Genomic DNA, 24397 nt, shown 5'->3' with positions numbered 1-24397 from the left:
GTCTCACCAGAAGCTCTAACACAAAGTAAACAAAAATGACCACTCCCTTGGCGTCATGGAATATAAGGTGAAAAACAACAAATCCTTGTGCCTCAGTGAGTGAACTCACTAGATTGACAAAACAGAGTTATACTGAAATATATATATGAAGTGAAGAGTTCATGAGTCCTATTACTTTTTTCTTTTCAAACTTGTGCCTCCAGGGGTCTACTTTCATCAGGTAAAATTTGGAGTTGATACCTCCTACTGATTTGAATTTATTCATGCTGGAGCAGACAGTGGACAGATGACCTCTCCAAGTGTCTCTTTACACCCCAAGCTCTCCATAAGGAAAATGATTACTTTTACTGAAGAAATACAGTGTATATATCTTGTCTAGACCTAATGTCAACATCTTAGTGTTTTTCTTTACTTTGTTTGAGAAACTAGTCTCCTGTCCCTCACCAAGTGGCCATTCACCCCTCACCAACCAGTAAAAACCCTTAGTTATGGTGTGTTTTATTCTGATGTACTGAGTCTATCTCTGATGTTTACATTTGTTTCTCACTGAGTACAGTGTTCCTTTAAATGACTGACGTGTTAAAAGGCGAGAGCTGCACTCTGATTGGCTGTAGAGCAAGGCAACATCCCCCACACCCCTGCTGCATTTAAAAGTCCTCAGTGGGGGAAATGTAACTAGTAAAAGACATCTAAGCTTTGAAACGTGTTTATTGACTTTATTATTGTTTGTGGAGCTTGTGGCTGCCGAATAGAACCGTTTGAGTCTCTCGCGGTGTCTGGGTCTGTTAGGCGCTGAAAACGTATGCGCTCTGCTGCGTGTTTGTCCCTCCTCCTTGGGTGCGCATCACCATAACTCTGCCCCTGATTGGTCTACAGATTTGATTGACATGTCGTTGGAAAGCTGAGCGCCTAAGTTACGCTGCAGTGACATAGGTCCACGGGGCTCATATTTTAATTATTTTTTGAAAGTGTGTACTATTTTTTCGGCCAGTACTCTTGACACAAACATGAGGATTACTCATGAACGGTTTAGTCTCGTTTTATCGAGTCTCGGACTATCTAAAGTAAGCGATGCTAACTTTGTGTGTGAGCCGCTTGTGGGCTCCTCAGGCTTCGAGAAGCAGTGGTTTTGTCATTGATGAGGAAGAAACCTGAAGTTTAAAATATCTTATTTTTTTGCCTTTAATTCCTTAGTCCTACATTTTAGTGTATATCCTCATGATCCTGAGAGTCTGACCGTTTGATCGGTGTATGATATGTACACATTACTCAAATATGCACCATGAAAAATCTGAAAACCTGTACTGTCTCTAATATTTTTTTTACCAGCAAAAATACTTATTTATCGAGTGGGATTCTATATAAAATGATTAAATCAATGAAAAGCAGTAACTTTAACCTTTAATTTAATACACTCACTGGACTTTGGACCTGTCGTACTTCAGATATACTGACGGATATAACAGCCCTGTGAAAGACTGGCGCCCCCTCCAGGGTGTATTCCCGCCTTGCGCCCAATGATAGGCTCTGGACCCACCGCGACCCTGAACTGGATAAGGGTTACAGATAATGAATGAATGAATGAATGACGGATATAACAATGAGTGATTTTGTTTTTTTAGGCGCCGCCAACCAATGAGCGAAATAAGAGGCTAAATAACGCTGGGTTTCTAGTGTTACAACTATCAACTCAGTTGTTTATGACAGCAGTCATAATAAATAGTGAGAGCTGAAGAAGAGAAAATAATTTATACCGTTTTCTCTGATGAGACGGCAGCTACTGGTTGGAGGCTTGTACTTGTGCGTTTAATGATTGTCTGCCTGTAAGATGGCAAAATGGACGCAAGGGGCGCTCTAACAGTCAGAATGACGGAGCTGCCCACAGCATTGCCTGTCTGCATTGTGTAAATATCGGCCTCTGGTGCTAATATATTGGCCGATGCTAATTATATAAAAAAAATGCCAAAAATTGGCCGATATATCGGTTGATCACTAGGTCATATTTCATTTGGACAGCTTTGGATAGCGATCTGCATTTGTTCTCCAGCAGTCCATCTTTATTGTTAGCCTAAAGCCCAATTTATGCTTCTGCCTCGAAGGCAACATGTTGATGTGAACCCTACACCGTAGCCTACCTTACCAGAAATAGTCACAATAAAATATTATCCTCCAAAAACCTGTTCCACTCTCAGCGCGCAGGGACAGCGGGATCAGATTATTTACCTGTAAACGAGGGAAAAGAATGACATAAAACAAAAAGTGACTTGTGCTTTTAGTCTATTACACACCAAAGCAAAACATGAGAGAAATAACATGATTACTGACGCTTGTATATGACCTGTGTATGAATAACTCATGCATTGGAGTCTAATGTGCTAATTAATGCTGGGTGATATGAGCGCAAACCAATATCACGATTAATTGTACATTTTACCAAGATTACGATTAATGAACGATTATTTTGTTTTTGTATTTTTGACTCATAGTTCAGTGACGAGGCATGTACTGTAAAAATATGCTCCAGTTGTAAAGCTGGGATATTTTTTCTAATGCTGCTGGGAGCTTGTTCCTCTCTTGATTTTTGAGCACTGTTTATATTTGGTGTGTGATTGTGTTTTGGTCACTGTTTTTCCTCAGCGTTAACATTTGACTTTTTGTTTAGTGTCATCTTAATTATAGTCAAAACACAGCACGTCCAAACCACAAACGCTGTGTTTTTCTTTGGTACTAGCTGCTCGAGTCGCTTGGTTGGCCTCTGCATTTAGATTTTCCAGCTTGGTAGCATGGTTTTAAAGACAGTACATGAACACACAGCGGGGACATAACAATAAAAATAATCGCTATAACCAATATAGACAAGATTATGTTGAAGTTCTGAATGTCGATTCTGATTAATTTTCGATGAATTGCCCAGCCCTAGCGCTAATAGTTTTTTCCTTTAGATCCTATGAGAAAAATGACAATATGGCTAACAGAAGATAACAATATTTTCCTCCTCAATATAAAGTGGGGTCACATTCAGAACAAGAACAGAATAATCAAGTGTCTGAAATCCAAGGATATATTGACTATATTATGTTTAGTTGAAACTATGATTGTTCCATACCAGATCTCTCTCTCTCATGAGCGCACACACACACAGAAAGAGAGAGAGAGCTAACATCTGGCATTTCATCATTGTTATGGTAAGGATTACTTATGTTCAGGTAAAGGATGAGCAGAGAAGGTCATTTCCAGCCCACAGTCACCCCTCTAGCTGCTGGATGATATATAGTGGGTGTCACAGCTGATATCAAAACTCATGGTGAAGTATCTGTCTGTTCATGTGTGTAGCGCAGGTTATCACTACCAACAAAGACATTTGAACGCGGCTGAACATGTACAGCCTTTTAGCATGTAATCAAAGCTCCGGTGTAATAGGCCATTCCTCCTATAAGCCCGCTAAGCTAGAGCCTGATCAACAGTGTTTGTGGACGTGGGTGTGTGCATGTGTGTGACTGTGATTTAAGACGCTGAAATAAAACAGCATAACAAACAGCTTAGGAGGCTGGCGCTAAATATAGCGACACACTCTTTACAGCAATTAAATGGGAAATAATAAGAGAGGTGTCAGGCCATGCTTGGCAGATTTGGTATGGGGAGGGAAGCACATCCCCTAATCTAATACTGATACTTAAATACGCACACTTTAATATTTGAGATAATCACACGCTCACACAAGCGCAAGCAAATCGAACACACTGCCAACACACTGCATTCAGTGGAATGATGGCTAATTAGCTTATACTGCACACATGACCTCCGTACATCAAAGCACACATGAACAAACAGCACAAACATGCATTTTTAAAGACACTAATACAACTGCGCGCACATGCCAGGGCCAAGGGATACGGACAAAATACCAGTTTTGAGATTACATGCACCCTGTATTTCTTTTGAAATTTATCCCAGCTTTGCTGCACTAAGGGTTTCAACGGATCTATTAGGGCTTTAGACTAGACGTTGAAACATTGCTGCGAAGATCTGACTGCACTTCAATGACAAGAACATTAGCGAGGCCTGCTGAGACTACAATAGTTTCACCATATCTCATGGTATTTCTTGGATCACAATATTTTTGGAGGAATGACAAGCATTAAGAGAAAGAATCTGATCCATGGAATATTTCACATCCACCACCAACTGTGGCTACACCAACAACTTACATATGAGCCATTAGGCACTGTCTTATTTTAAACCAAATTGTCACAACAAAGCTTCAAACAAAGTCATACGCCTTTGACTGTGAGGTGATTTGGACAGAACACCACAAGGATCAAACTACACAGCACTTTTCTCCCCCTGTCTTTTGAAAATCAATCTCTATTTACTCCAATCATAAGGTGCCCGGGAGTGAGCAGAAACTCTGGTTTTTATTCATTTTTGCTTTGTTCTCTTTCTTCTCTATACGTACTCAGTGCACTTATTTCTCTGTGCTCATTGTTTTTGCTCTGTTTAACCTCATCTTTGCTCTCCACCCGTATTCAGACATGTCAACATAAAAGTCCTTGCACAAATTAAGTCTATAACAGCCTAATACACTAAAACAGCCCACTTACAATGAATGACTCATTGCGACAACACAATTCCTTTAGGAGGCCCTGTTCCTGAAATTAGACAACCTCTGCGAAGCTCTGGTTAACCTGTGCATGCACACGAGACACGTTTCTGTGGTCAAGTTCCCACAAGGTGTCCCACATGAAATTGCAGAAAAAATATATATTCCCTAAACACTAAAAACTATAACATATATACTCCATATATTTTTAATTCTTACACACAACCATATTACAGACTGGTTTACGTTCTCAGGTTCTTATGGTCTCATACATTACCATAATAGCATGAGCATGTGTGCCTTATAGAAACGAATGTTTCCAAAGCTTATCACCATTATCAAGCAAAATTTTATCACAAAACAAATTGAGATTGTTTCATCACCCAGCACTACTATTAACTGATTTCTACAGCCAAGCTCATTTGTACACGCGCACACACTTCTGATAAATTCTTGAATACACTTAAATCTGGATAACTACTGTTCTTACAGCAAAACAATCACCTCACCCCCCCCCTTTGTGTTGATTCAGAAGCTCCTCTCTCAAAGCCAGGTAAGTTACTGCTAGCGCTGGGCGATATGATCAAAAATCAATATCACGACTAATTGTACATTTTACCATGATTGCGATTAATGAACAATTATTTTGTTTTTATATTTTTGACCCTCATACTTCAATGATGAGGCTAGTATTGTAAATATGCTCCAGTATTAAAGCTAGGATATTTTTTCTAATGCTGCTGGGAGCTGGTTCCTCTCTTGTTTTTTGAGCACTGTTTATATTTGGTGTGTGATGGTGCTTTGGTCGCTGAAACTGTTTTTTTCTGTTTACATTTGACTTATTTTTGTTCAGTGTCGTATTAATTACAGTCAAAACACAGCACGTCGGCATTTAGGCAAGGCAAGTTTATTTATAGAGCACCTTTCATACAGAGCAATTCAAAGTGCTTTACAGAAAAAAAGAAAGAGTTAAATTAAAAGCCAGAATAGCATCATAAAAGTCCAATAAAGCAATTACATAAAAAGAGTAAAATGATTAAATGATTAAAAATGATTAAAACAATATAAAATGATACAATAAAAGAAAAGAAATATAATGCTGTAGGTTAGGTTGCTTCCATGTGGCAGATGGGGGAAGAATCACGTGGCTACAGCTTGGTGGCATGGTTTTAAAGGGAAAGTACATGAACACACAGTGGGGACATAACAGAATATATATAATCTAAAAATAACCTAATAAAATAAAGATAACCTAAAAATATAGACAAGATTAGGTCGATTAGAAGTTCTGAATGTTGATTTCGATTAGTTTTTGATTAATTGCCCAGCCCTAGTTACTGTAAATCTTGAATCTGCTAGTTTTTACATCTATTAAGGGGGAGAGTTTTGCTTGAGTAAGAAGCCGACTAGCGTGTGGCTGACGTTTAGCTTGTCTGTCATTTTTATTCATGGTTTGAATTACCACAGCAGCTCACCTGTAACTCAAGCTATTTAGTTTTGCACTTTCGGTAATGCAGTTAATTTCATGGAAAGTTAGCTACAGTCTCCTGAATTTGCAATCAATTCCATTTTAAATATGCCACCTAAAACAGCAAAAATAAGTCAGCTATCCAACTATGGAACAGAAATAGAGCAACATCCTCATCTCTCCTCGTGAGTTTCATGCCTTTTCATGAAACACTTCCAGATGCCATTCCAGCGACACAGAGAGAGAGCTCCTGAGCCAATTTGGACTGAGACACTTAGTTTGTTTCCCCATTTACCAAGCCAGGGCTGCATGCAAACACCGGACCTTTTTCCTATGCGCAAACAGACTGAAGAGCTAGTGAGTAGCGAGAAAACATTTTTTATTTCTAAATTCAGAGAGTGTATTGGATTTTAATTATGAGCATCACCTTCAAATAACTGCATACAATCGATCCCTTGTGACTGTGTTATTTGGGATTTCTTGATAGCAATCCAACTATACACAAGGAAACTGCACAATTATACAGTGTTTCAAATTTTATGGGACCACATATGTATGTCTAGGATTGGCCAATGCAGCACTGGCTAACAATAAATGCTGGATTGCCAAACTTGCTGTTCAGGGATAATCCAGGCAGTTGTGAGCTCTCGCGTTCTCTCTCTCTCTCTCCCTCTCTCAATGACCCCTAGTCTAAAAGAAAGAAAAAAAAATGCTAAAAACCCAGCTGGCATTTCAGTCCTTCATTGTGTGCACCACTTGGAAGCCAAAACAATACACAATCTTTTGTCATCTGCAGTCATATTCAATCCCATTTTTTATTATATGTTTAATAAGGACCATCCGATCTGATATTAACTGCTTTTATTGGTTCTAGATGGTGTTATCTATAGTGTCTGAACTGGTGTTTGTATACCACACGTTCTCTCTCACTGCATGGCTGTTTATTCAATGTTTATTCCACTCTTTAAAAGAAAACTAGGTAGTATTTTTTTTTTTACTAGGGATGCACTGATTTTGAAGCTGGAGCTTAAGAGAATAGCACATAGTTGTGGCTACATTCCGCCAAATGGTTCAGAATCTGCACTAGTGGTAGCGCGCGCCAGTGTTGCATCATTTAAGGTCGAATGGAAAATTAGAACACAATTGGAATACAGGCCGTAACAGCGTGTTTTGTGGCTCACTATGTTCTCCTACAGGAAATACTCGGGGATAATTATTTGGGGACGTGTGAATCCAGCACTATGTAAAATATTGTAGTTTTTCATAGTTTAATCCATCCTCCGCTGTAGAGCTCCACTGCACGCACCTGTGTTTACTTTCTGTTCTCTTTTCTCATTGGCTGTTGAAAGGACTCGTTCAGAGCTGAGTTTGTGGAAAGTTTACGCTTTGTGGCCAAAATATTTAGAAATTGTGCATTTCACACTCGTGACAAATATCCTCATAACAATGTAAAAAGCTGTTCAGTCAGGCTAGACCACGTCTTCCTATTTGTACTTGTTACTGCACTGTGGAAATATTTATTTTTTCATGGCTCTTAAATTTAAAATTTTTTAATGTGCAGTTAATAAAAAGTACATTCAAGTTTATTATATCTTATTAGCGATACAGAACACTGCTTTAACAAAATAAAAATCTGTAAGTATAGCAATATAAATATCTCAGTTTATAAGCACGTATCTAGTAATTAAGATAGAGTTGGTATCTGTTCTTGGTATCGGTAAATACCTGAACATGAAATATTGGTATCGGAAGGGAAAAGTGGTATCGATGCATCCCTAATTTTTTATCAAAGATTTACTACTGGTTCTGTATGAAAGGTTTCTAGAGGGGAGCTAATTATTGCAGCACCGGGTTTGTTAAAGCGGCTCAGAATGAGTGAGTGTTTGTAATTGTTTATTATCGTATTTCAGTAATGAACCAAAACACCGAATGACTATCTGTTTTCTTGTGTTATATATAAGAAGGGCTCCTGCACTGTGGTGGTATCTTTGTCGTTTAACCTGCTGTGTGTGTGTTTACACTGCTCTGTGTGTGTGTGTGTGTGTGTGTGTGTGTGTGTGTGTGTGTGTGTTTACACTGTGTGTGTCATCTAGTAAACAACATAATGTGCAAGAACACCTCTAGTGTGCTGCAACAAATTCCTCCTAACCAGAAATCTATTTAAAAAATTTAATAAATAAAATAGAAAAATAAAATACATGTGACGTCATCAGCCCCGTGCCCAGACTCGCTCCCGTTGGGGGAAAAAAGCTCAAGACATTAACCAAATCATCGTTCTGTGTTATAAAAATCCACTGATATTTCACGAATTATGTGCTCTGTGTGTTGTTTGGACGCTTTGGAGAACTTACAAGATGTGTACAGTCGACTCATTGAGTGAATCGGCTCACGAATCGAGTGCAAATTCAAATCAATTATTCAAAACATAGTTTATAAGCATGGGCTGCATATGCTCTGACCTCGTGTACACACAGCCACGGGGAAGCTCAGAGACGACAAACAGCTCGCCTTAAAAACTGGATTATACTTCAAAACTGTGACTGAAAACTAAGGAATCATGCATTAAATGAGTCACAGAAAGTACTTTGGAACTTTGAAGGATCACTTATTATTGAGTGTTTACAAATGGGGGTAGGGCGAGGGGGTGGATGATGTTGCCTAACTGTAAAGCACTGAGGGAAACCCTGTGCGTGTACTGAGTGTCGCTGGTATTTTAAATTAGTTTTCAGCACTGAGAAATTTAATCCCAGAAACTCTGCAGAAAATGTGAAAAGTGTCCACGCTGCAGACATAGTTCTGTATTTACAGGCATCAGGGCGTATGCGCAAGCTCAAAAAAGGAACCAAGGTACTGGTTGTAATAACGGCTAAAATTCCAATGTCAGAATAACAATAACTACAAATATCCACATATTGGCAATTAATATATTGGCCACCAATATATTGTACTAATTTTTACCTTAAAATTACAGCTTCATGATAATAACGCTCTATCTCACTGCTTTCTGAGGCTGCATCTCTAAAAACTAGACTATGCAAATTCAAAATTTCTCCCTTTCAACCTGTTCATCCATGGTCAGGACCACCAGGGAGCGGGTATGATTTGGGTGGTGAATCATTCTTAGAACTGCAGTGACAAGATGTGGTGGCGGAGTGTTATTTTGTTTTGTGATGGCATGAGTGGATCAGACACAGCAGGGCTACTGGAGTTGTTAAACCCCTTAGTGTCACTGCTGGAATGGTCCACTAACCAAAAACATCCAGCCAAGTGTCCTGTGGGCAGCGTCTTGTGTCCACTGAAGATGGACTAGTGGATGACCAATAAAAAAAATGTGCAGCAACAGACAAGCGCTACTACGCACTATTTGAGTGCGAAAACTGTTATATTATGATAGACACTGTGCCCTACAAAGGATGTAGAGAGACATCATCATCATCATCTACAGGGCTTCAAAACCACCCCTGAGAAGTGGAATTGTGTTTTCTGGGATGCTGGAGCTGCCAATACATTTAAGCTGAGTTAGAGTTGCTTTTGTGATCCAGAACTAATCATCCAACATCAGCACCTGACCTCACTAATGCTCCCCTGGCTGAATGCCATCTAATGTTCACAGAAATGTTTCCATATCATAAAGCCAGAGCACTAAAAGATACAGCAACTGGTAACAAACTATCTGTGAATATTAAATCACAGGATCCCCCAGTGCTGGGTGTGGAGTCCCATGGATTGAAATGTGACTCCATTATCTAAGAAAATTGGACAAAAACCTCTGGAACATTTATGGATGATTCACTAAGAGTGTTCTCAAGAAACTGCCACCGACCATGACAGAGTCCTCAGAAGAACCCAGAGATAATGAAACACGGCACCCAACCCTAGCACAACTGTCTTTACATCTGTGTGAACTCCAAGACCTCCAGGTTATGGTACAGTTCCTACCCCTTACCCACTCTTACATGGATAACCAGAAACTTTGAGACATGAATTAAAAGTTTCCTTATTGTAGAGTGTTGCCAGATAAATTAGCACAAAGTGCTCTGTAATTTTGCTTCATGTTTGTTTTGTTAATTCATTTATTATTTTAATATTTTTTTTTATTTTGCAATAAAGAATTATGAAATACACTTCACATACACACACACGCAAAAAAAAAAAACGTCCAGTTTTTCGAAAACCTGAAACAAACTTTTCTCAGAGAGTAGTGATTAAAGGCAATGCTTACAATTCTGGGAAACTGCAGTTCTCTCTGGTTGGTTTACATTCAGAAGCTCTGCATCTTTTAAGGTGGAGCCGTTTGTTTGAGGAGAAAAATGACGTTAATGTATGTGGCTGTGGTTTAACTCGTCTGTAAACTTTTATTCACTGTTTGAAATACCACAGAAACTCACAAGTAACTCAAGATGTTTAGTTTTTATAGCACTCTTGGTTTGCGTTTACTTTCATGCTGTGAACACACTTGAATTTAGACTCTGTTCCATCTACAGCAGCCAAAAAAAAAAAAAAGTAAATATTACCCTCTAGTAATAGCAATATCCCCATCTCAGTTCATGCTTTTCAACATTTTGGAGGTCCATTTGTTGTCTAAAAAGCTTGAAAATGCCATGAGCACAGAGAGAGTGAGAGAAGGCGTAGTATACCGGACAAAGACACCGTTTTCTTACCCATTTACAGACACTGGGGCTTTGTAAACACATTAAACCAATTTTGAGCACACAAAAAGAGTGGAGAGCCGCAAATGGTGAGGAAACATCCTCTGAATTTTATAAAAATGTTTTTGATTAAACTCATGAACCTTTAAATGGAACCAAATACAACACAACCTTGACTTGAAATTAAATAATGCATTGTAGTGGGCAGCAATTGTGGACATGAGGGTTTCTAGTCATGGAATCTTAATGCAGATGATTATTTTTTCCACAAATCTTCCAGCATGGCCGTGTTTAATGATAAATCAGACCCCAGAATTGCTACTCCTCATGAGACATCAAAACATTCAAATTTTACAGATTCATACGACGAAGCTGGACTAATATTTGGAAGGCATAAATACACAATCTTTCTCCATTAAGTTTGAAATACAATGCAATATTAAAATGATCACATAAAAAATAATAAATAATAAAATATTTTACAGGCTTAAAAAAAATCATAGAAACAATCTAAAGTTGAATCCTTATTTTCAAGTTTTACCCAAACAGTATGCAGCACTGTGCAAGGTAGAAATGGACAGTTTTGATGGACACATCTTGCAGCTAAGTACGGGTCTGTTGCCACCTTGACCCTGAAATGGAATAAGCGGAAAAGATGATGATGATTATGATCTGGCAGCTAATTAAGACACTGGTTAAGTATGTCTGGCATTGGTCGTGCTGATAGCAATTTGTACAATTTGTACTAGACATATGCCCATATTTCATATCAGGAAATACGTAACAGCTTCTACACGTGTTCATCAGACAGCGATGGCTTATTCACATGAATGTGAGGTATATACACGGCATTAGTTACAAGTAGCATCAGTACATATTACACTAATAAAAGCAGGATACTGAGCCACAGCCTGTTACTCCAATACTTGCGTGTGATCTTTTAACCCATGCAAAATGCACACTCACAAAAAATTTAGAGACATAACAATCATGGAGGATGACATTAGTACTTTGCTATGTGTTTGTACTGCAAAAAAAAAAAAAAAAAAAGAAAGTAAGAAAGGTGTTAACATGCCTCAACAGTCAACATGCCACCAGCTACTAAACGTGACAGCTCAGTTCACCACTGGGAGGAAAAAAAGACCTAAACTACTACAAGAACAGTGATGACTGCTTTCAACTGTTCACACCTCATCTGGGGTATGCTCTAATAATGCTGCATGACAAATACAGTGCCATATAGGCATTTAACATTCAAACATAGCCCTTTTCCATCAAGAGGAACCCGTTTGGTTCCTGTTTGCAAACCTAATTTAGAACCATTCAGCACATGTCCACCAACATCAATTAGTTCCCTAATCAAACACTTTTATTCCCAGCCAGAATACCACGCGAACCGTGATGGCATCCGTGTGCGTTCAAGCCAAGGAAGCTCCAAAAAGAGCACAGAGCCTCAAATAACGAGTCATAGTGCCGTGGATATGGACGGGGTCATTTGCAGCACGTTTTTATTGTCCTCGATGCCGTGTTGGTTAAAAGACCTGTGAAGCAGATGGGTCTGTGTAATGTCTCGTACTGAAATGGGAAAATAGTAGAGATGGAAGGATCGATCGGCTGTGTATCGGGCGTTTTTTAATCAAAACGAGATCGACGATCGGCAGATATTTCTCAAATTTAGCCAATCCCGAGCTAGCGTTTCATCCAGGAGGAGCCTCCTTAAAACCTCCTCAGCCAAGTCCCTGCAATTCCTATCTGAACTGTTAGAAAACATGTCGTCAGTCTGGCAGTTTTTTACCTTATGGGACACAGACTCATCCAGGGCGTTTTGTAAAATTTGTAAAACCAACACAAAGTCATTTAACACCACTAATCTGATACGGCACTTAAGAGTACACCACGTGGCTGAATACAGTGAGTATCAGAAAACAGCAGAGCTAGCACGGGCAGCTAGCACAAAACAAATAACTCAGAAAACCATGCAGACCACATTTGACTGGTACGAAAAGTACAGCATCAACAGCTAAAAGGCTAAAGGTTTTATAGCGCTAGATAACCAGCCCTTTTCACTTGTAGAAGACGAGGGATTCTGCCGCTTAATATCCCACCTGGACCCATGCTATGCCATTCCTAGTAGAAAATACTTTTCAGATGTTGCTCTTCCCGAGCTGTATCAAGCGGTTTACACACACATAGACCATCTTCTGCAAAATAACACTACATCACTGAGCTTTACAACTGATATATGGAGTTCCAACGTCAGCCCAACCTTCATGTTAAGTGTACCAGCTCAGAGGATTGATCCAGACTACATTGCGCCGTTCTGCATGCATGAGGGTTTACAGGCTCTCACACGGCTAGTGCTCTGATGGCAGAGTTCGACAGCATGTTTAAGTTGTGGTCAATTCCAAAGAGTAAAATACATGTAATCTTGAGAGACAATGCACGAAACATCAAAAAAGCACTGCAAGATGCTGAATTACCAAGTTTGCCATGTATGGCGCATTCAGTACAGCTAGTAGTGAATGAAGGGGTTTTGTCACAACGCAGCATCAGTGATATTGTGGCAACTGGAACACGGATTGCTGGCCACTTCAAACACTCACCTCTGGCTTATTCACGCCTTCAGAGTTTCCAAACTCATCTGAGTCAATCTGTAAAGAGGCTTTAACAGGATGTTCCGACAAGATGGAACAGCACCTTTTACAGGTTACAGAGTCTACTGGAACAAAAACGTGTGTTGGGTGCTTACGGAGTCGAATATGATCAGCCGGCCTTCACTGCCAATCAGTGGGGGCTAGTTTAAAACATGTTGTCGTGGTTCTCACCATTCGAGGAGCTAACTAAAGAAATCAGCGCCTCCACCTCTACCGCTGCTGACGTAATACCCTCCATCAGAGCCTTAAAACCTTTTCTCCAGAAATGTTCTGAAAAGGATTATGGTGTCAAAACATCAAAAGCTACACTTTTGGAAGCAACCGAGCAGCGGTTCAGCACCTTCGAGACCCTGTACAGTGTGGCTACAGTACTTCATCCGAGGTGAACGTTTTGAACTAAATTCTGCCCTTTTATGTCTGAGTAGAGTATTTAAAAGGGTTAATATAATTTATTTTATTAGCCAGATTTAACGTTGACCGTGTGTTCTTGTTGTTTAATTTCAAACGTTCCATATTTTAAACCTGCTGTTTTATTTGATCTATAATTCATCCAAGACCTAACTGCACAATTTCAGTGACGCTATGCAGACATTTTTTTTATATCTGTCTACATTTAATGGTTGCAGTTTTCGTTTTTATAATAACCCAGGTAATGACTGCAGTTTTGACTGCATTTAATTACTTTTTTTTGTTTTTTAATTAATGGTGTTATTATTAAAAATTAAATTAATTTATAATTAATTTGTTTGAATTTAATTTGTGTATTTATTGCAAATTTTCTATATTATGCTGTTTCACGAGGTCATTAAAAATGGTAATAAACCTAAACCCTTAACATAAACCCTTGCGTGCTAAAATTGGCATGTTGCCCTGCCGTGGCATATAGCCCCGCCCTTGATTTGGTATCGGCTATCGGCCAATCGTGCTGAAATGTGATCAGGGAGCTGAATCGGCCTCAGAAATGTTGATCGTTCCATCTCTAGAAAATAGAACACGGGAATAACCCATTATCCCCGCAACATTCCACCTGACAATGTATCCCTGGTTCCCATCAGATCTTGTGGAAACTGTGGCTGGTTCAAAGAGAGCAACAAGGTTCTAAGATCAAAAAGAAGATTAAAAAAATCAAAAGAAGTGGTTTAAGAACCAGTGTTCTTTATTATTATTTTACTTCGTTCAATCGCTTTCTATATTGCTCCACAAAGGCTTCCATATTAGAACTGATCAACGACGGGTAAACTTGATTTGGCCAAGCAAGCAGACCGCCCTAGATTAGTCCACAGATTAGAGATTATAATATAAAAGACGCTAGGGATTCATCGTCCCCGCTACGCTTGAAGGGCCCAGTGGACCAACCACAAAAAGCAATCCTTCAGGTCCCCTGTGTCAGCAAGATGACAGACTGCCCAGGACATCCATCATAGACCTGGATCATTCACTTGGAGATCTACACATATATTAATCCCCTTTCATCGCACATTATTGAAGGTCATATAAGGGTTTTGGTTTGCCAATTTCCCCAGTCTTTTAAACTTAATTATTATTTCCAGTTATTGTTATCCGAATAAATAACTTTATTATATGAGTGTGCTGTGTTTGTGTGTTGAAATTACTCATAGAAGGCAAGCGTAAATCCAACCAAAAGACCCCATTCATAATCTAGAGAAATTGCATATTTATATTTAAATAAAGTTGTACGCATTACCCGCTCAGTGGATTAATTAATAATTATTAATTAATGAAGGACAAATTAATTAACTGAATCCCCTACAAAGTGCACCTGCAGAATGCATTCTCCTTCCCTGGTTAGATGCGAAAGTTTAGTCAGTTCTTTGTGTACATGTTCTGCTGCATCCCATAATGCAAAGCACACGGGAGCCGTTTAGCTCAAACTTGAAGAGTTGATATTTGGGTCGGATTGAAGACGGATCGCATTCTCACCAGAGTTTGTTTGGGTCTGGACCAAGACCACCTTCTCTCAAGGGTCTCATTGTAGAGTGATTACTGCGTTCACACCTGCACAAACGAATCACACCAAAGGTGTAAACGAACCAGAGTTTGATTTAACCAGACTACAAAGTGCAGGTGTGAAAACACCCTTAATGTCTCTGGCAGTGAACTGCTCCAAAAAAAAAAAGCTAATATACACAATGCCAAATACATAATTATCATTCATTCATTATCTGTAACTTATCCAGTTCAGGGTCACGGTGGGTCCAGAGCCTACCTGGAATCATTGGACGCAAGGCGGGAACACACCCTGGAGGGGGCACCAGTCCTTCACAGGGCACATAATTATCATACATGACAAAAATACTAAGCTGTTTCAATTTGTGTGTCATGTAAAATATTCTAAACAAAATACAAAACACTGAAAACAATGACTTTATTTATTTATATTACATTTCATGTGATCATAGAGAGAGTAAAGTACCAAAAAAATACAAAAGTTTATCAGTACCAAATCCCAGGTACCAGTATTGGTACCCAACCCTAGTGATAAAGTATGCTCATTTTAAAAATATATAATCTTCGATATTCAATTCACACGCTGCCATCACACTGTGGATCAGACACATCAGAGCTACTGGAGTTTTACTGGAGTCACAATTGTTCTGAGAACAGCCTAAAAATATCCAGCCCTCGATGACCTTCTAGTCCTTCATAAAAGATAACTGTCGAGAAGACGACCAAACCTTTACTAATCCTATCACATAGATATTAGAACTGATATAAAACAGTTTAATGGTAAATTAAAGAGCAGGACACGTTCATAATAACACGTATGGAGCATACTACTGTGCATGAAACCTACCTGAAGCCACAAGAAATGTGTCTTTACTGAGTGATTTTTCAGGTCTTTGTGTGGATTTTTACTTCAACCGTATATTTTTTCACTAAATGCCTTCATCTCCTCCGTTCTGAAGAAAACCAGCAGAAATCTCCATTACCCTGGAATATGATGCAGTATCCCCTTACGTGTCCGTTCAGACGGGATTAATAACCTGGGGTTAATTTTACTGCTCATTTTACAGTAGGTAAAAGGCTCAGGAATCTTTCCAGAAACTGGGGCGCACACTCCGTGAAAATGTCTGAAATGGTCTATTCCGACGGGATTAAAACTACTGAAATAATAATTACTTTACCCCAGGTCCACAGGTAAAAGTAATCTCCTCAGAATAGTGCTTTACACTTTAAAATACAACGTTGAACCCTGTAATAAAAAATAAATTAAATAGATGTGAAACATGGCCAACCATACTTTCATGAACTTTAATGCTGTACAACTGGTTTCAACTCAACAAACACCACAGCAGCAGAGCACTGGCTACTCTTCTGAAGTCGTTTTAGGGGGAAATCTGGGAGTGTAACACACTGGTGGACTCAGCATGACACCACTGTATCCATATAGTCCAGGCTAGAGTCACCTGATAGAGAATGATGGTGACTGGTTCTTTGCTGAGCATGCAGAGCCTCTGTGCATCCAAGAACCCTTAAATCAGAGTAAATAATAACAGACAGACTTCCCTTCTAAATTAGTCATGGAAAATGTGAGCCATGCCAGTTTCCTTTTTGAATCAAGCAGAGGTCATTTGTAGCATCACATGATTGATTTACCTCACCTTAGTGTTGACATTGCAGGTCCTCCGATGTGACTACTGCACATGGAATGTAACATGATGGAGAAAATATATATTGTGCAGCTCTAATCTGCATCTCTCTCTCTCACACACACACACACACACACACACACACACACACACACACACTGTTCCTCATCAATAAGCATCTGCTTCCTCGATATGCCAGAACACAGTGAAAGAACCGTGTTAACCGATCCCACAGACAGGAGGCCAAGCGTTACTGTGACTAATAATGGGCTACACATCAGCTGACGTGAGGACGGGGCTGAAAGAGAGAGAGAGAGAGAGAGAGAGAAGGGGAGGGCTCTTACAATATCCTCAGGAGAATTCCTCACACCTTTCCAAAGACTGCTGCTGTTTGGTTGGTAGCTCTGAGAATCTGAGTATCTGTTTAAGGAAGAAAGCCAAATCCGGCTGACATCGATTCAGCACCTGAAATCCGCGGACAGCTCCCTGGCCCTCGGTACGTTCACGAGCATATGGTCATGTGCAAAAGTTTGGGCACTCATGGTCAACGAGACCTGTATAGGCTAGCTGTATTTTTTTTCTCTCATTTTTTTCCTACTTGAACAAAAAAGGCACATTGTAATAAATATACAAATAAAATAAATTTTTATTATAATTTTTTTTATTATTTTCCCAACTGACGATGTCTTAACTTGTTTCATGTGAAGCGAGCAACGGTAGCAGCCCGCGGTGTTTAACTACTGGCAGGGGGTCTACCGCGAAATTTCTCAACACAGAATAGAGAAATCCCTTCCACCGTCGCTGAAAACGACCCGTGTACCCGGGGATTCGCGTGTAGCTAAAGCAGCTTCGACCCAAGGGAAGGTCCCCACAACTCCTAAATGTTAGGAGCTAACGGTCTCACGATGTGCGGATAACGTTACACAGCCTTAGCTAGTCTCCCAAATGTTACTATTAAACCCCTCACGCACTGTGCTAGTCCACACAAACGTCATATCAACGTCTGGATATAATTCCCAACTTATGGTAGGAATCCTGCTCATTTTAAAGGTGTGAACACTGAAATACGGAGAAACCCACAACTCCACAGCTAGCGCTCTGAGAGGAGCCTGTACCCGTTAGGAGCCAATGTACACGGTGTAATAAGGGCACACTGCCTTGCAACTCTCATGCCTGAACGTGTTATGTGTAGGAAAACAACAAACAATCATATACTGGGAAATACCACCGTTAGGGGAACGATTTTAGGACAAAATTGTGTTGTTGAGGAACAAACAGCGGAGTGACAGAAAGGCCGTGGCTGTGGTCGAGCTCGAGATGTGTTCCGTGACACAGAATGCTTCCGAGAGCGATTCTGAACTGGGTTCTTCATCCTCACACACACACACACAGAGAGAGAGAGAGAGAGAGAGAGAGAGAGAGAGAGAGAGAGAAAATGGTACAGAGATGTGACTTGAGACAGGAGAGGAGAGAGAACACACACATTATACATACACAATGTGAGAGTGAAGAACTTTACAGAGAGAACGAGAGAAGTGAGAGAGAGAGTGGTAGAGAAAGAAAAGAGAATGAGACAGAAATAGGTTGTGAAAGAGAGAATGAAAGACAGAAAGGGTATAAAGAGATGTGACTTGAGACAGAAGTGAGAGCGAGAGGGGGGGAGAGAGAAGAGAATGAGAGAGAATGAGAGAGAGAGAGAGGTGTGTATGTGTGTGTGAGAGAGAGAGAGAGAGCGAAATCCTTTGCTCCGTTCTCCAGCGCTATAACGCGTACAAGACATGAATAATTCATCACACACAGGCTGCTTTTCCACGCCGCCCGGGCTCCTCTCTCTCTCTCCGCTGGAGGACAGACTATCGCGGGAGAGCGCGGTCTTCAGAGCGCTGTTCTAAAATGGAAGAAAACGCCGAGTTTTGTGTTGAAGCCTGCGCTGAGGAGGCGGAGAAGAGCCCCAACACAGCGCCACCTTACAGCCGCCGATTCCCGGCCTAACAGTGCAGCAGCCGCCGCGCGACACCCAGCAAAACCCCGCAGCGGGGGGGAGGACAACTTTTAAAAGCCCCGTGGCGCTCACCTGTTAGTATTCCGACGCGGATTTGATGGTCGTGGTTGGTTAAAATCATCCCGTCCGACGCCATGTTGAGCAGCAGCGCTCTCCCCGCACTGGCAAGCCTCGACCGAGCCGAGCGCAGAGCGCATCGAACTTCAGCTGCAGGGGAGGGGGGAGAGAAAGTGAGCGGAGGCAGACACAACAAGTCGAACGACGAGTTGAAACTGGCAGTGGATATTAGGCCTAAAACTGTTAAATTAAAATACACGATACGTTACAAAAATCAAAGCAAAAACAATAAATTCTTATTCTGTGTTCGGTGTAGAAGATGTGTAGAACCCAGAAGCACTAGGCTCTGGAGTAATGCTGCACTACTCAATACATAATTTTTGGATAATTTAGGATGTCATCCAAGACCAATCAAAACACACACACACACACACACATATATATATATATATATATATATATATATATATATATATATATATATATATATATATATATATATAAACACTCTTACAATGTTTCTCCAACAGTTACTTTCATACAAATGGACTGATGTTCTGAAAATATTTAGCCTAAGAAGTATGTAATGCTATCATGAATAATTCTGAATTTTTGCTTTTACAGGAAAGGGACAGGCCACACTTATGCATGAGCTCTTTTCCCTGCACCAAGGACTGCTATAGTGTTGGTGAAATATATGATTATTATTATTATTATTATATATATATATATATATATATATATATATATATATATATATATATATATATATATATATATAATGTACCTCATTTTCGCAGTTCCAATCTGAGTTGATGTGGTAGTCAAGTCAACTTTCAGCAGCAGAATCTTAAGGGCATTTCTTTGGTCCCTCAGGGGTTAATGTTTACTGATAGGGCTGGTGTTCAGCCACAGAGAGAAGGCCACAAGGGACAGATGTGTGTGAGAGTGGGAATCAAAAGAACTGGTACCTGCGTAAGAAATTAATTACACACTTTATTGCATCACGGAAGCGTGAGTTTAGAGGAGATAATGGATTCAGCAGTGGAGTGCAAAGCTCCTCTGGAGGGAAGAAACAGCTTTATTACCATGTGCTGAGGGGGTCTTATGGGGGTTTGGTTTGGTGGGGTGGTCATGAAAGGTCCAGAAGACAAATAGTAGGATATGTAGGACATTAGTCTGAATTAGCAGATAAATTGTCCAAAGATATATAGTGTCGCAGCCACACAGCTCCAGGGACCTGGAGGTTGTGGGTTCAAGTCCTGCTCTGGGTGACTGTCTGTGAGGAGTTAGGTGTGTTCTCCCTGTGTCTGCGTGGGTTTCCTCCGGGTGCTACGTTGGTAGGTGGATTGGCGACTCGAAAATATCCATAGGTGTGAGTGTGTGAGTAAGTGTGTGATGCCCTGTGAAGGACTGGCGGCTCCTGTGTTCCTGCCATGCGCCCAGTGATTCCGGGTAGGCTCCAGACCCACCACTACCCTGAATTGGATAAGCAGTTACAGACAATGAATGAATGAATGAACATATTATATATATAATTTGCACAACAGATTTGAATATTGGAGTACAGAAAAATAATTAAACATACAATAACAAGCAAAATAGTGCAAGGAAAGTACAAAAAGCCCAAAGGGCTTGTACTAGGCACTTTCCCACTTTAGTTTAACTTAAATTATACACATAAAAAGAAGAGTAATTTAGAAGAAGAGTAAATTAAGAGGTACCGTGTAAAGAGTCATATCACAGAGTTAGCTGGTGTATTGTGAATTCACAAAACAGATGGGTGTAACAAGAAATGGACTTTAGTTAATGTTTTGAAGAAGTTCAGATTGTTACAAGTTCTCAAGTTGGGTGGCAAACAGTTCCATAATCAAGGTCCTCTGTGTGAAATTGTGAATTGTAGAAGGCAGGATGCAGGATGTCAGAGGCTTGGCAGAGTATTCATGGATTTCGGAGTTATATTGAAATGCTTTTTGGAAACAGCCAGGAAGGTGGTTTTGCTTGAATAAGAAAATAAATTGACAGATTTGAAAAAGGTTGAAGTCATATACATTTAGAAGCTTTAAGTTAAAAAATAGTGGGTGAGAACAAGCGTAATATGAGGAGGAAGTGATCATACTGACGAATCGCTTTTGTAGAATACGAAGGCCTGTGAGATTACTTTTGTAAGTTCTAGCCCAGATAACTGTTACAGTATGACAAATATGGGTAGATCATTGTATTATAAAGATTGAGAAGAACATACTGGGGTAATAAATGTTTAATTCTTCTGATAACACCAATATTTTAGCTATTTTTGTGATATTACTGCAATATGATCTTTCCAGCTAAGTTTATTTAAATTATAAGTACACCAAAAATTTTTGTACAGTGGACACAGGACATACTGTTGGTTATGTACTCTGATGGTAGGATATAAATACATTTTTTGTTTCTTGGAGCAAAAAGCATGTAACAGCCTTTCTTGATGTTCACAAATAATTTATTCATTTTAAACCAGGAATTGATTTTGGTTAATTTGGTATTTATCATTGAAATTAGTCTGTAGCAGTCTTTATCAGATATTGGTGTCATCAGCAAACAGAATACAAAACAAATTCTTGGCAGACAGATAATGGTCATTCACATAAATTAAAATCAGTAGGGGTCCCAGTATTGACTTTTGAGGAACTCCACATTTAGCTGTCTGTAGTTCAGAGTTGAAATTTGTCCATGTGACACACTGCTTTTTATTTAATAAGTAACTTCTGAACCAATCTAACTCTTTGTTGTGGATGCCATATTAGTGGAGCTTCAGCAATAATAGGTCATGGTTAACCATGTCAAATGCTTTGCATAAATCTATGAAGATACCTAGATATTTAATTGAGGTAAAGTGCCTTTGAGGTTTGTTCTATTAGCTATTTTATAGCCATAGATGTAGAGTGTTTATCTCTAAATCCATACTGATGTTGATATAGAGGATTGTATTGTTTATTGGTTGGACATAAAACCATTCATTCATTCATTCATTCATTGTTTGTAACCGCTTGAAACATGAAAAATGCTATATTGTCATAACACAGTGAACACAAACACACACACACACACACACACATACACTAGTGTATAGAGGCAGTGAACACACAAGGGTGGGGAGCCAAATCTGTGATTTGTTAATTTTCTTGAACATGACAAAACTGACAAAAGTACATATTTTATATTTGTTCTGAGTGTAATCGATAAATACTACATATATATATATATATATATATATATATATATATATATATATATATATATATATATATATATATATATATATATATATATATATAATCATCATCTTCTTCTTTTCCGCTTTTCCATTTCAGGGTCGCGGTTTTATATATATATATATATATTGCTGCATAGTTTTTATTTTAAAAACACTCAAAATTTGGGAGGGAAACATTTTCCACTGTTTGACATCACCTTTCCTGTTGTTTATACTTTGTAATCATTTAATTGTTTCTGCTTAATTTAAGAATTCAGCTACCCAGGTAAAGAATAAGTATATTTCAATGTACTTTAATACATTTCAGGCATATTTTTGTTTGATGTGTTAAATATAAGTAAAAAAAAAAAAACATATAATGCCAGTCTAAAATTTGGTGTAAATTTTGATCACAGCTTTGCACACTCTCTGCGTTCTCTCAATCAGCTTCATGAGGTCGTCACCTGGAACAGTTTTCAGTGAACAGCTGTGGCCTCGTCAAGGGTTAATTTGTAGAACCGCTCGCCTTCTTAATGTGTTTGAGACCATAACTTGGGTTGTGCAGAGGTAGGGACTGGTACACAGTTCTATACAGTGACTAGCCCTATTCCACCAATGACTAATGTATAAAATAAATACAAGCACATTTTTACCTCAGTAGTACTTCAAAGTACATTAAATTGCGTTGATATTTAAATTGACCTTTGTTGTATTCAGATACTGTGAGGAGTTGGTGTGTTCTCCCCGTGTCGCCTTGGGTTTCCTCTGGGTGCTCCGGTTTCCTCCCACAGTCCAAAACCACACGTTGGTAGGTGGATTGGACACTCAAAAAAGTGTCCATAGGTATGAGTGTGTGAATGTGTGTGTGTCTGCGTTGCCCTGTGAAGGACTGGTGCCCCCTCCAGGGTGTATTCTCGCCTTGCGCCCAATGATTCCAGGTAGGCTCTGAACCCACCGCGACCCTGAACTGGATAAGGGTTACAGATAATGAATGAATGAATGTATTCAGATAAAGGTATACTACCTCATAAATGTACTGAAATGATTTGTTAGTCCATTATTTTTATGCTAATTCCTAAATATAAGTTTAGTGGATTTTCATAAACTAAACACTTAAAAATATGTTTTTTTCAAAGGTTCTTTAGTAAACAAAAATGCACTATATAGAATCCCAAACACCAGAAGAACCTTTTGCATGGTTCTTCAGATTTATGGAGAATGGGCTGTAGATGGTGCTATATAGGATCCTTCAGACCAGGGTTCTGGCACCAAAAAGGGTTCTTTTATTGGTACTTTATATTAAAAATAGAACCATTTTTGGTGCTATATAGAATAATTTGCTTAAAATAACAATCTGCAGCACATCCTCCATTATTCCGAAAAAACGCTTCACAAGTTAAAGAACCCTTGAATCATGCAAACGGTTCTTTGAGTGTTCGGGGTTCTACATATATTTTTATACTAAACAATCCTGTGTATATTCTTCAGTTAAATAAGGGTTCAAGATAATATTTTTAAATCACAGGTTCTTGTTATTGCATTCATTCATTTTAATATGAATAGTCCAAAAACACGTTGGCAGGTGGATTATTGACTCAAACGTGTCCATAGGTGTGAGTGTGAGTGAATGTGTGAGTGTGTGTCGCCTGTGAAGGACTGGTACCCCTCCAGGGTGTTTACCCGCCTTGCACCCAGTAATTCCGGGTAGGCTCCAGACCCACCGTGACCCTGAATTGGATAAGAGGTTACAGACAATGAATGAATGAATTAATTAATTAATTAAAATAAAATTGATTTCATTGATTTGATTTCTTTTCCCTGCTCAATCACAGCCTACATCAGACAAATAACAGATGCGTTGAGCCATGTTTATATAATTAGGGAAATCAGCAAACTATGCTAGACTGTGGTCGACCAAACATGAAATGAAATAAATGTATGTTATTTTAAAGATTAAGTTCCACATATTGAAATCTAGTGCATAAAAACATTCACTGAAATGTTCTTCAACAAAACAAGTGGTCGACAACTTTATTTTTTTGAAGCGGCGTTGTATAATGTTCAGCTTTGGGTATAAGCTGGTCCAAGATTAGCATAAAGCCGTTACATCTACAAATCCTT

At 39.2% G+C, this 24397-nt stretch overlaps 1 protein-coding gene across 10 annotated transcripts in view; it reads right to left on the bottom strand.

Annotated features, from left to right (window-relative positions):
* Positions 1–19186, bottom strand: part of gphna (gephyrin a) — a 127900-nt gene extending 108714 nt beyond the window's left edge. For all 10 annotated transcript variants that reach the window (XM_066673343.1, XM_066673360.1, XM_066673373.1 and 7 more), the window contains exon 1: positions 19057–19186. In XM_066673343.1, the coding sequence (XP_066529440.1) occupies positions 19057–19120 (64 nt within the window). In that variant the 5' untranslated portion in view covers positions 19121–19186. The remainder of the gene's footprint in view (positions 1–19056) is intronic.
* Between the last annotated feature and the right edge of the window lie 5211 nt (positions 19187–24397).

Source organism: Hoplias malabaricus, chromosome 1 (assembly GCF_029633855.1).
Source record: "Hoplias malabaricus isolate fHopMal1 chromosome 1, fHopMal1.hap1, whole genome shotgun sequence".
NCBI classification, from domain to species: Eukaryota; Metazoa; Chordata; class Actinopteri; order Characiformes; family Erythrinidae; genus Hoplias; species Hoplias malabaricus.
The sequence above is the reverse complement of the archived record's forward strand: the minus strand, read 5'-3'. Positions and strand labels throughout refer to the sequence as shown.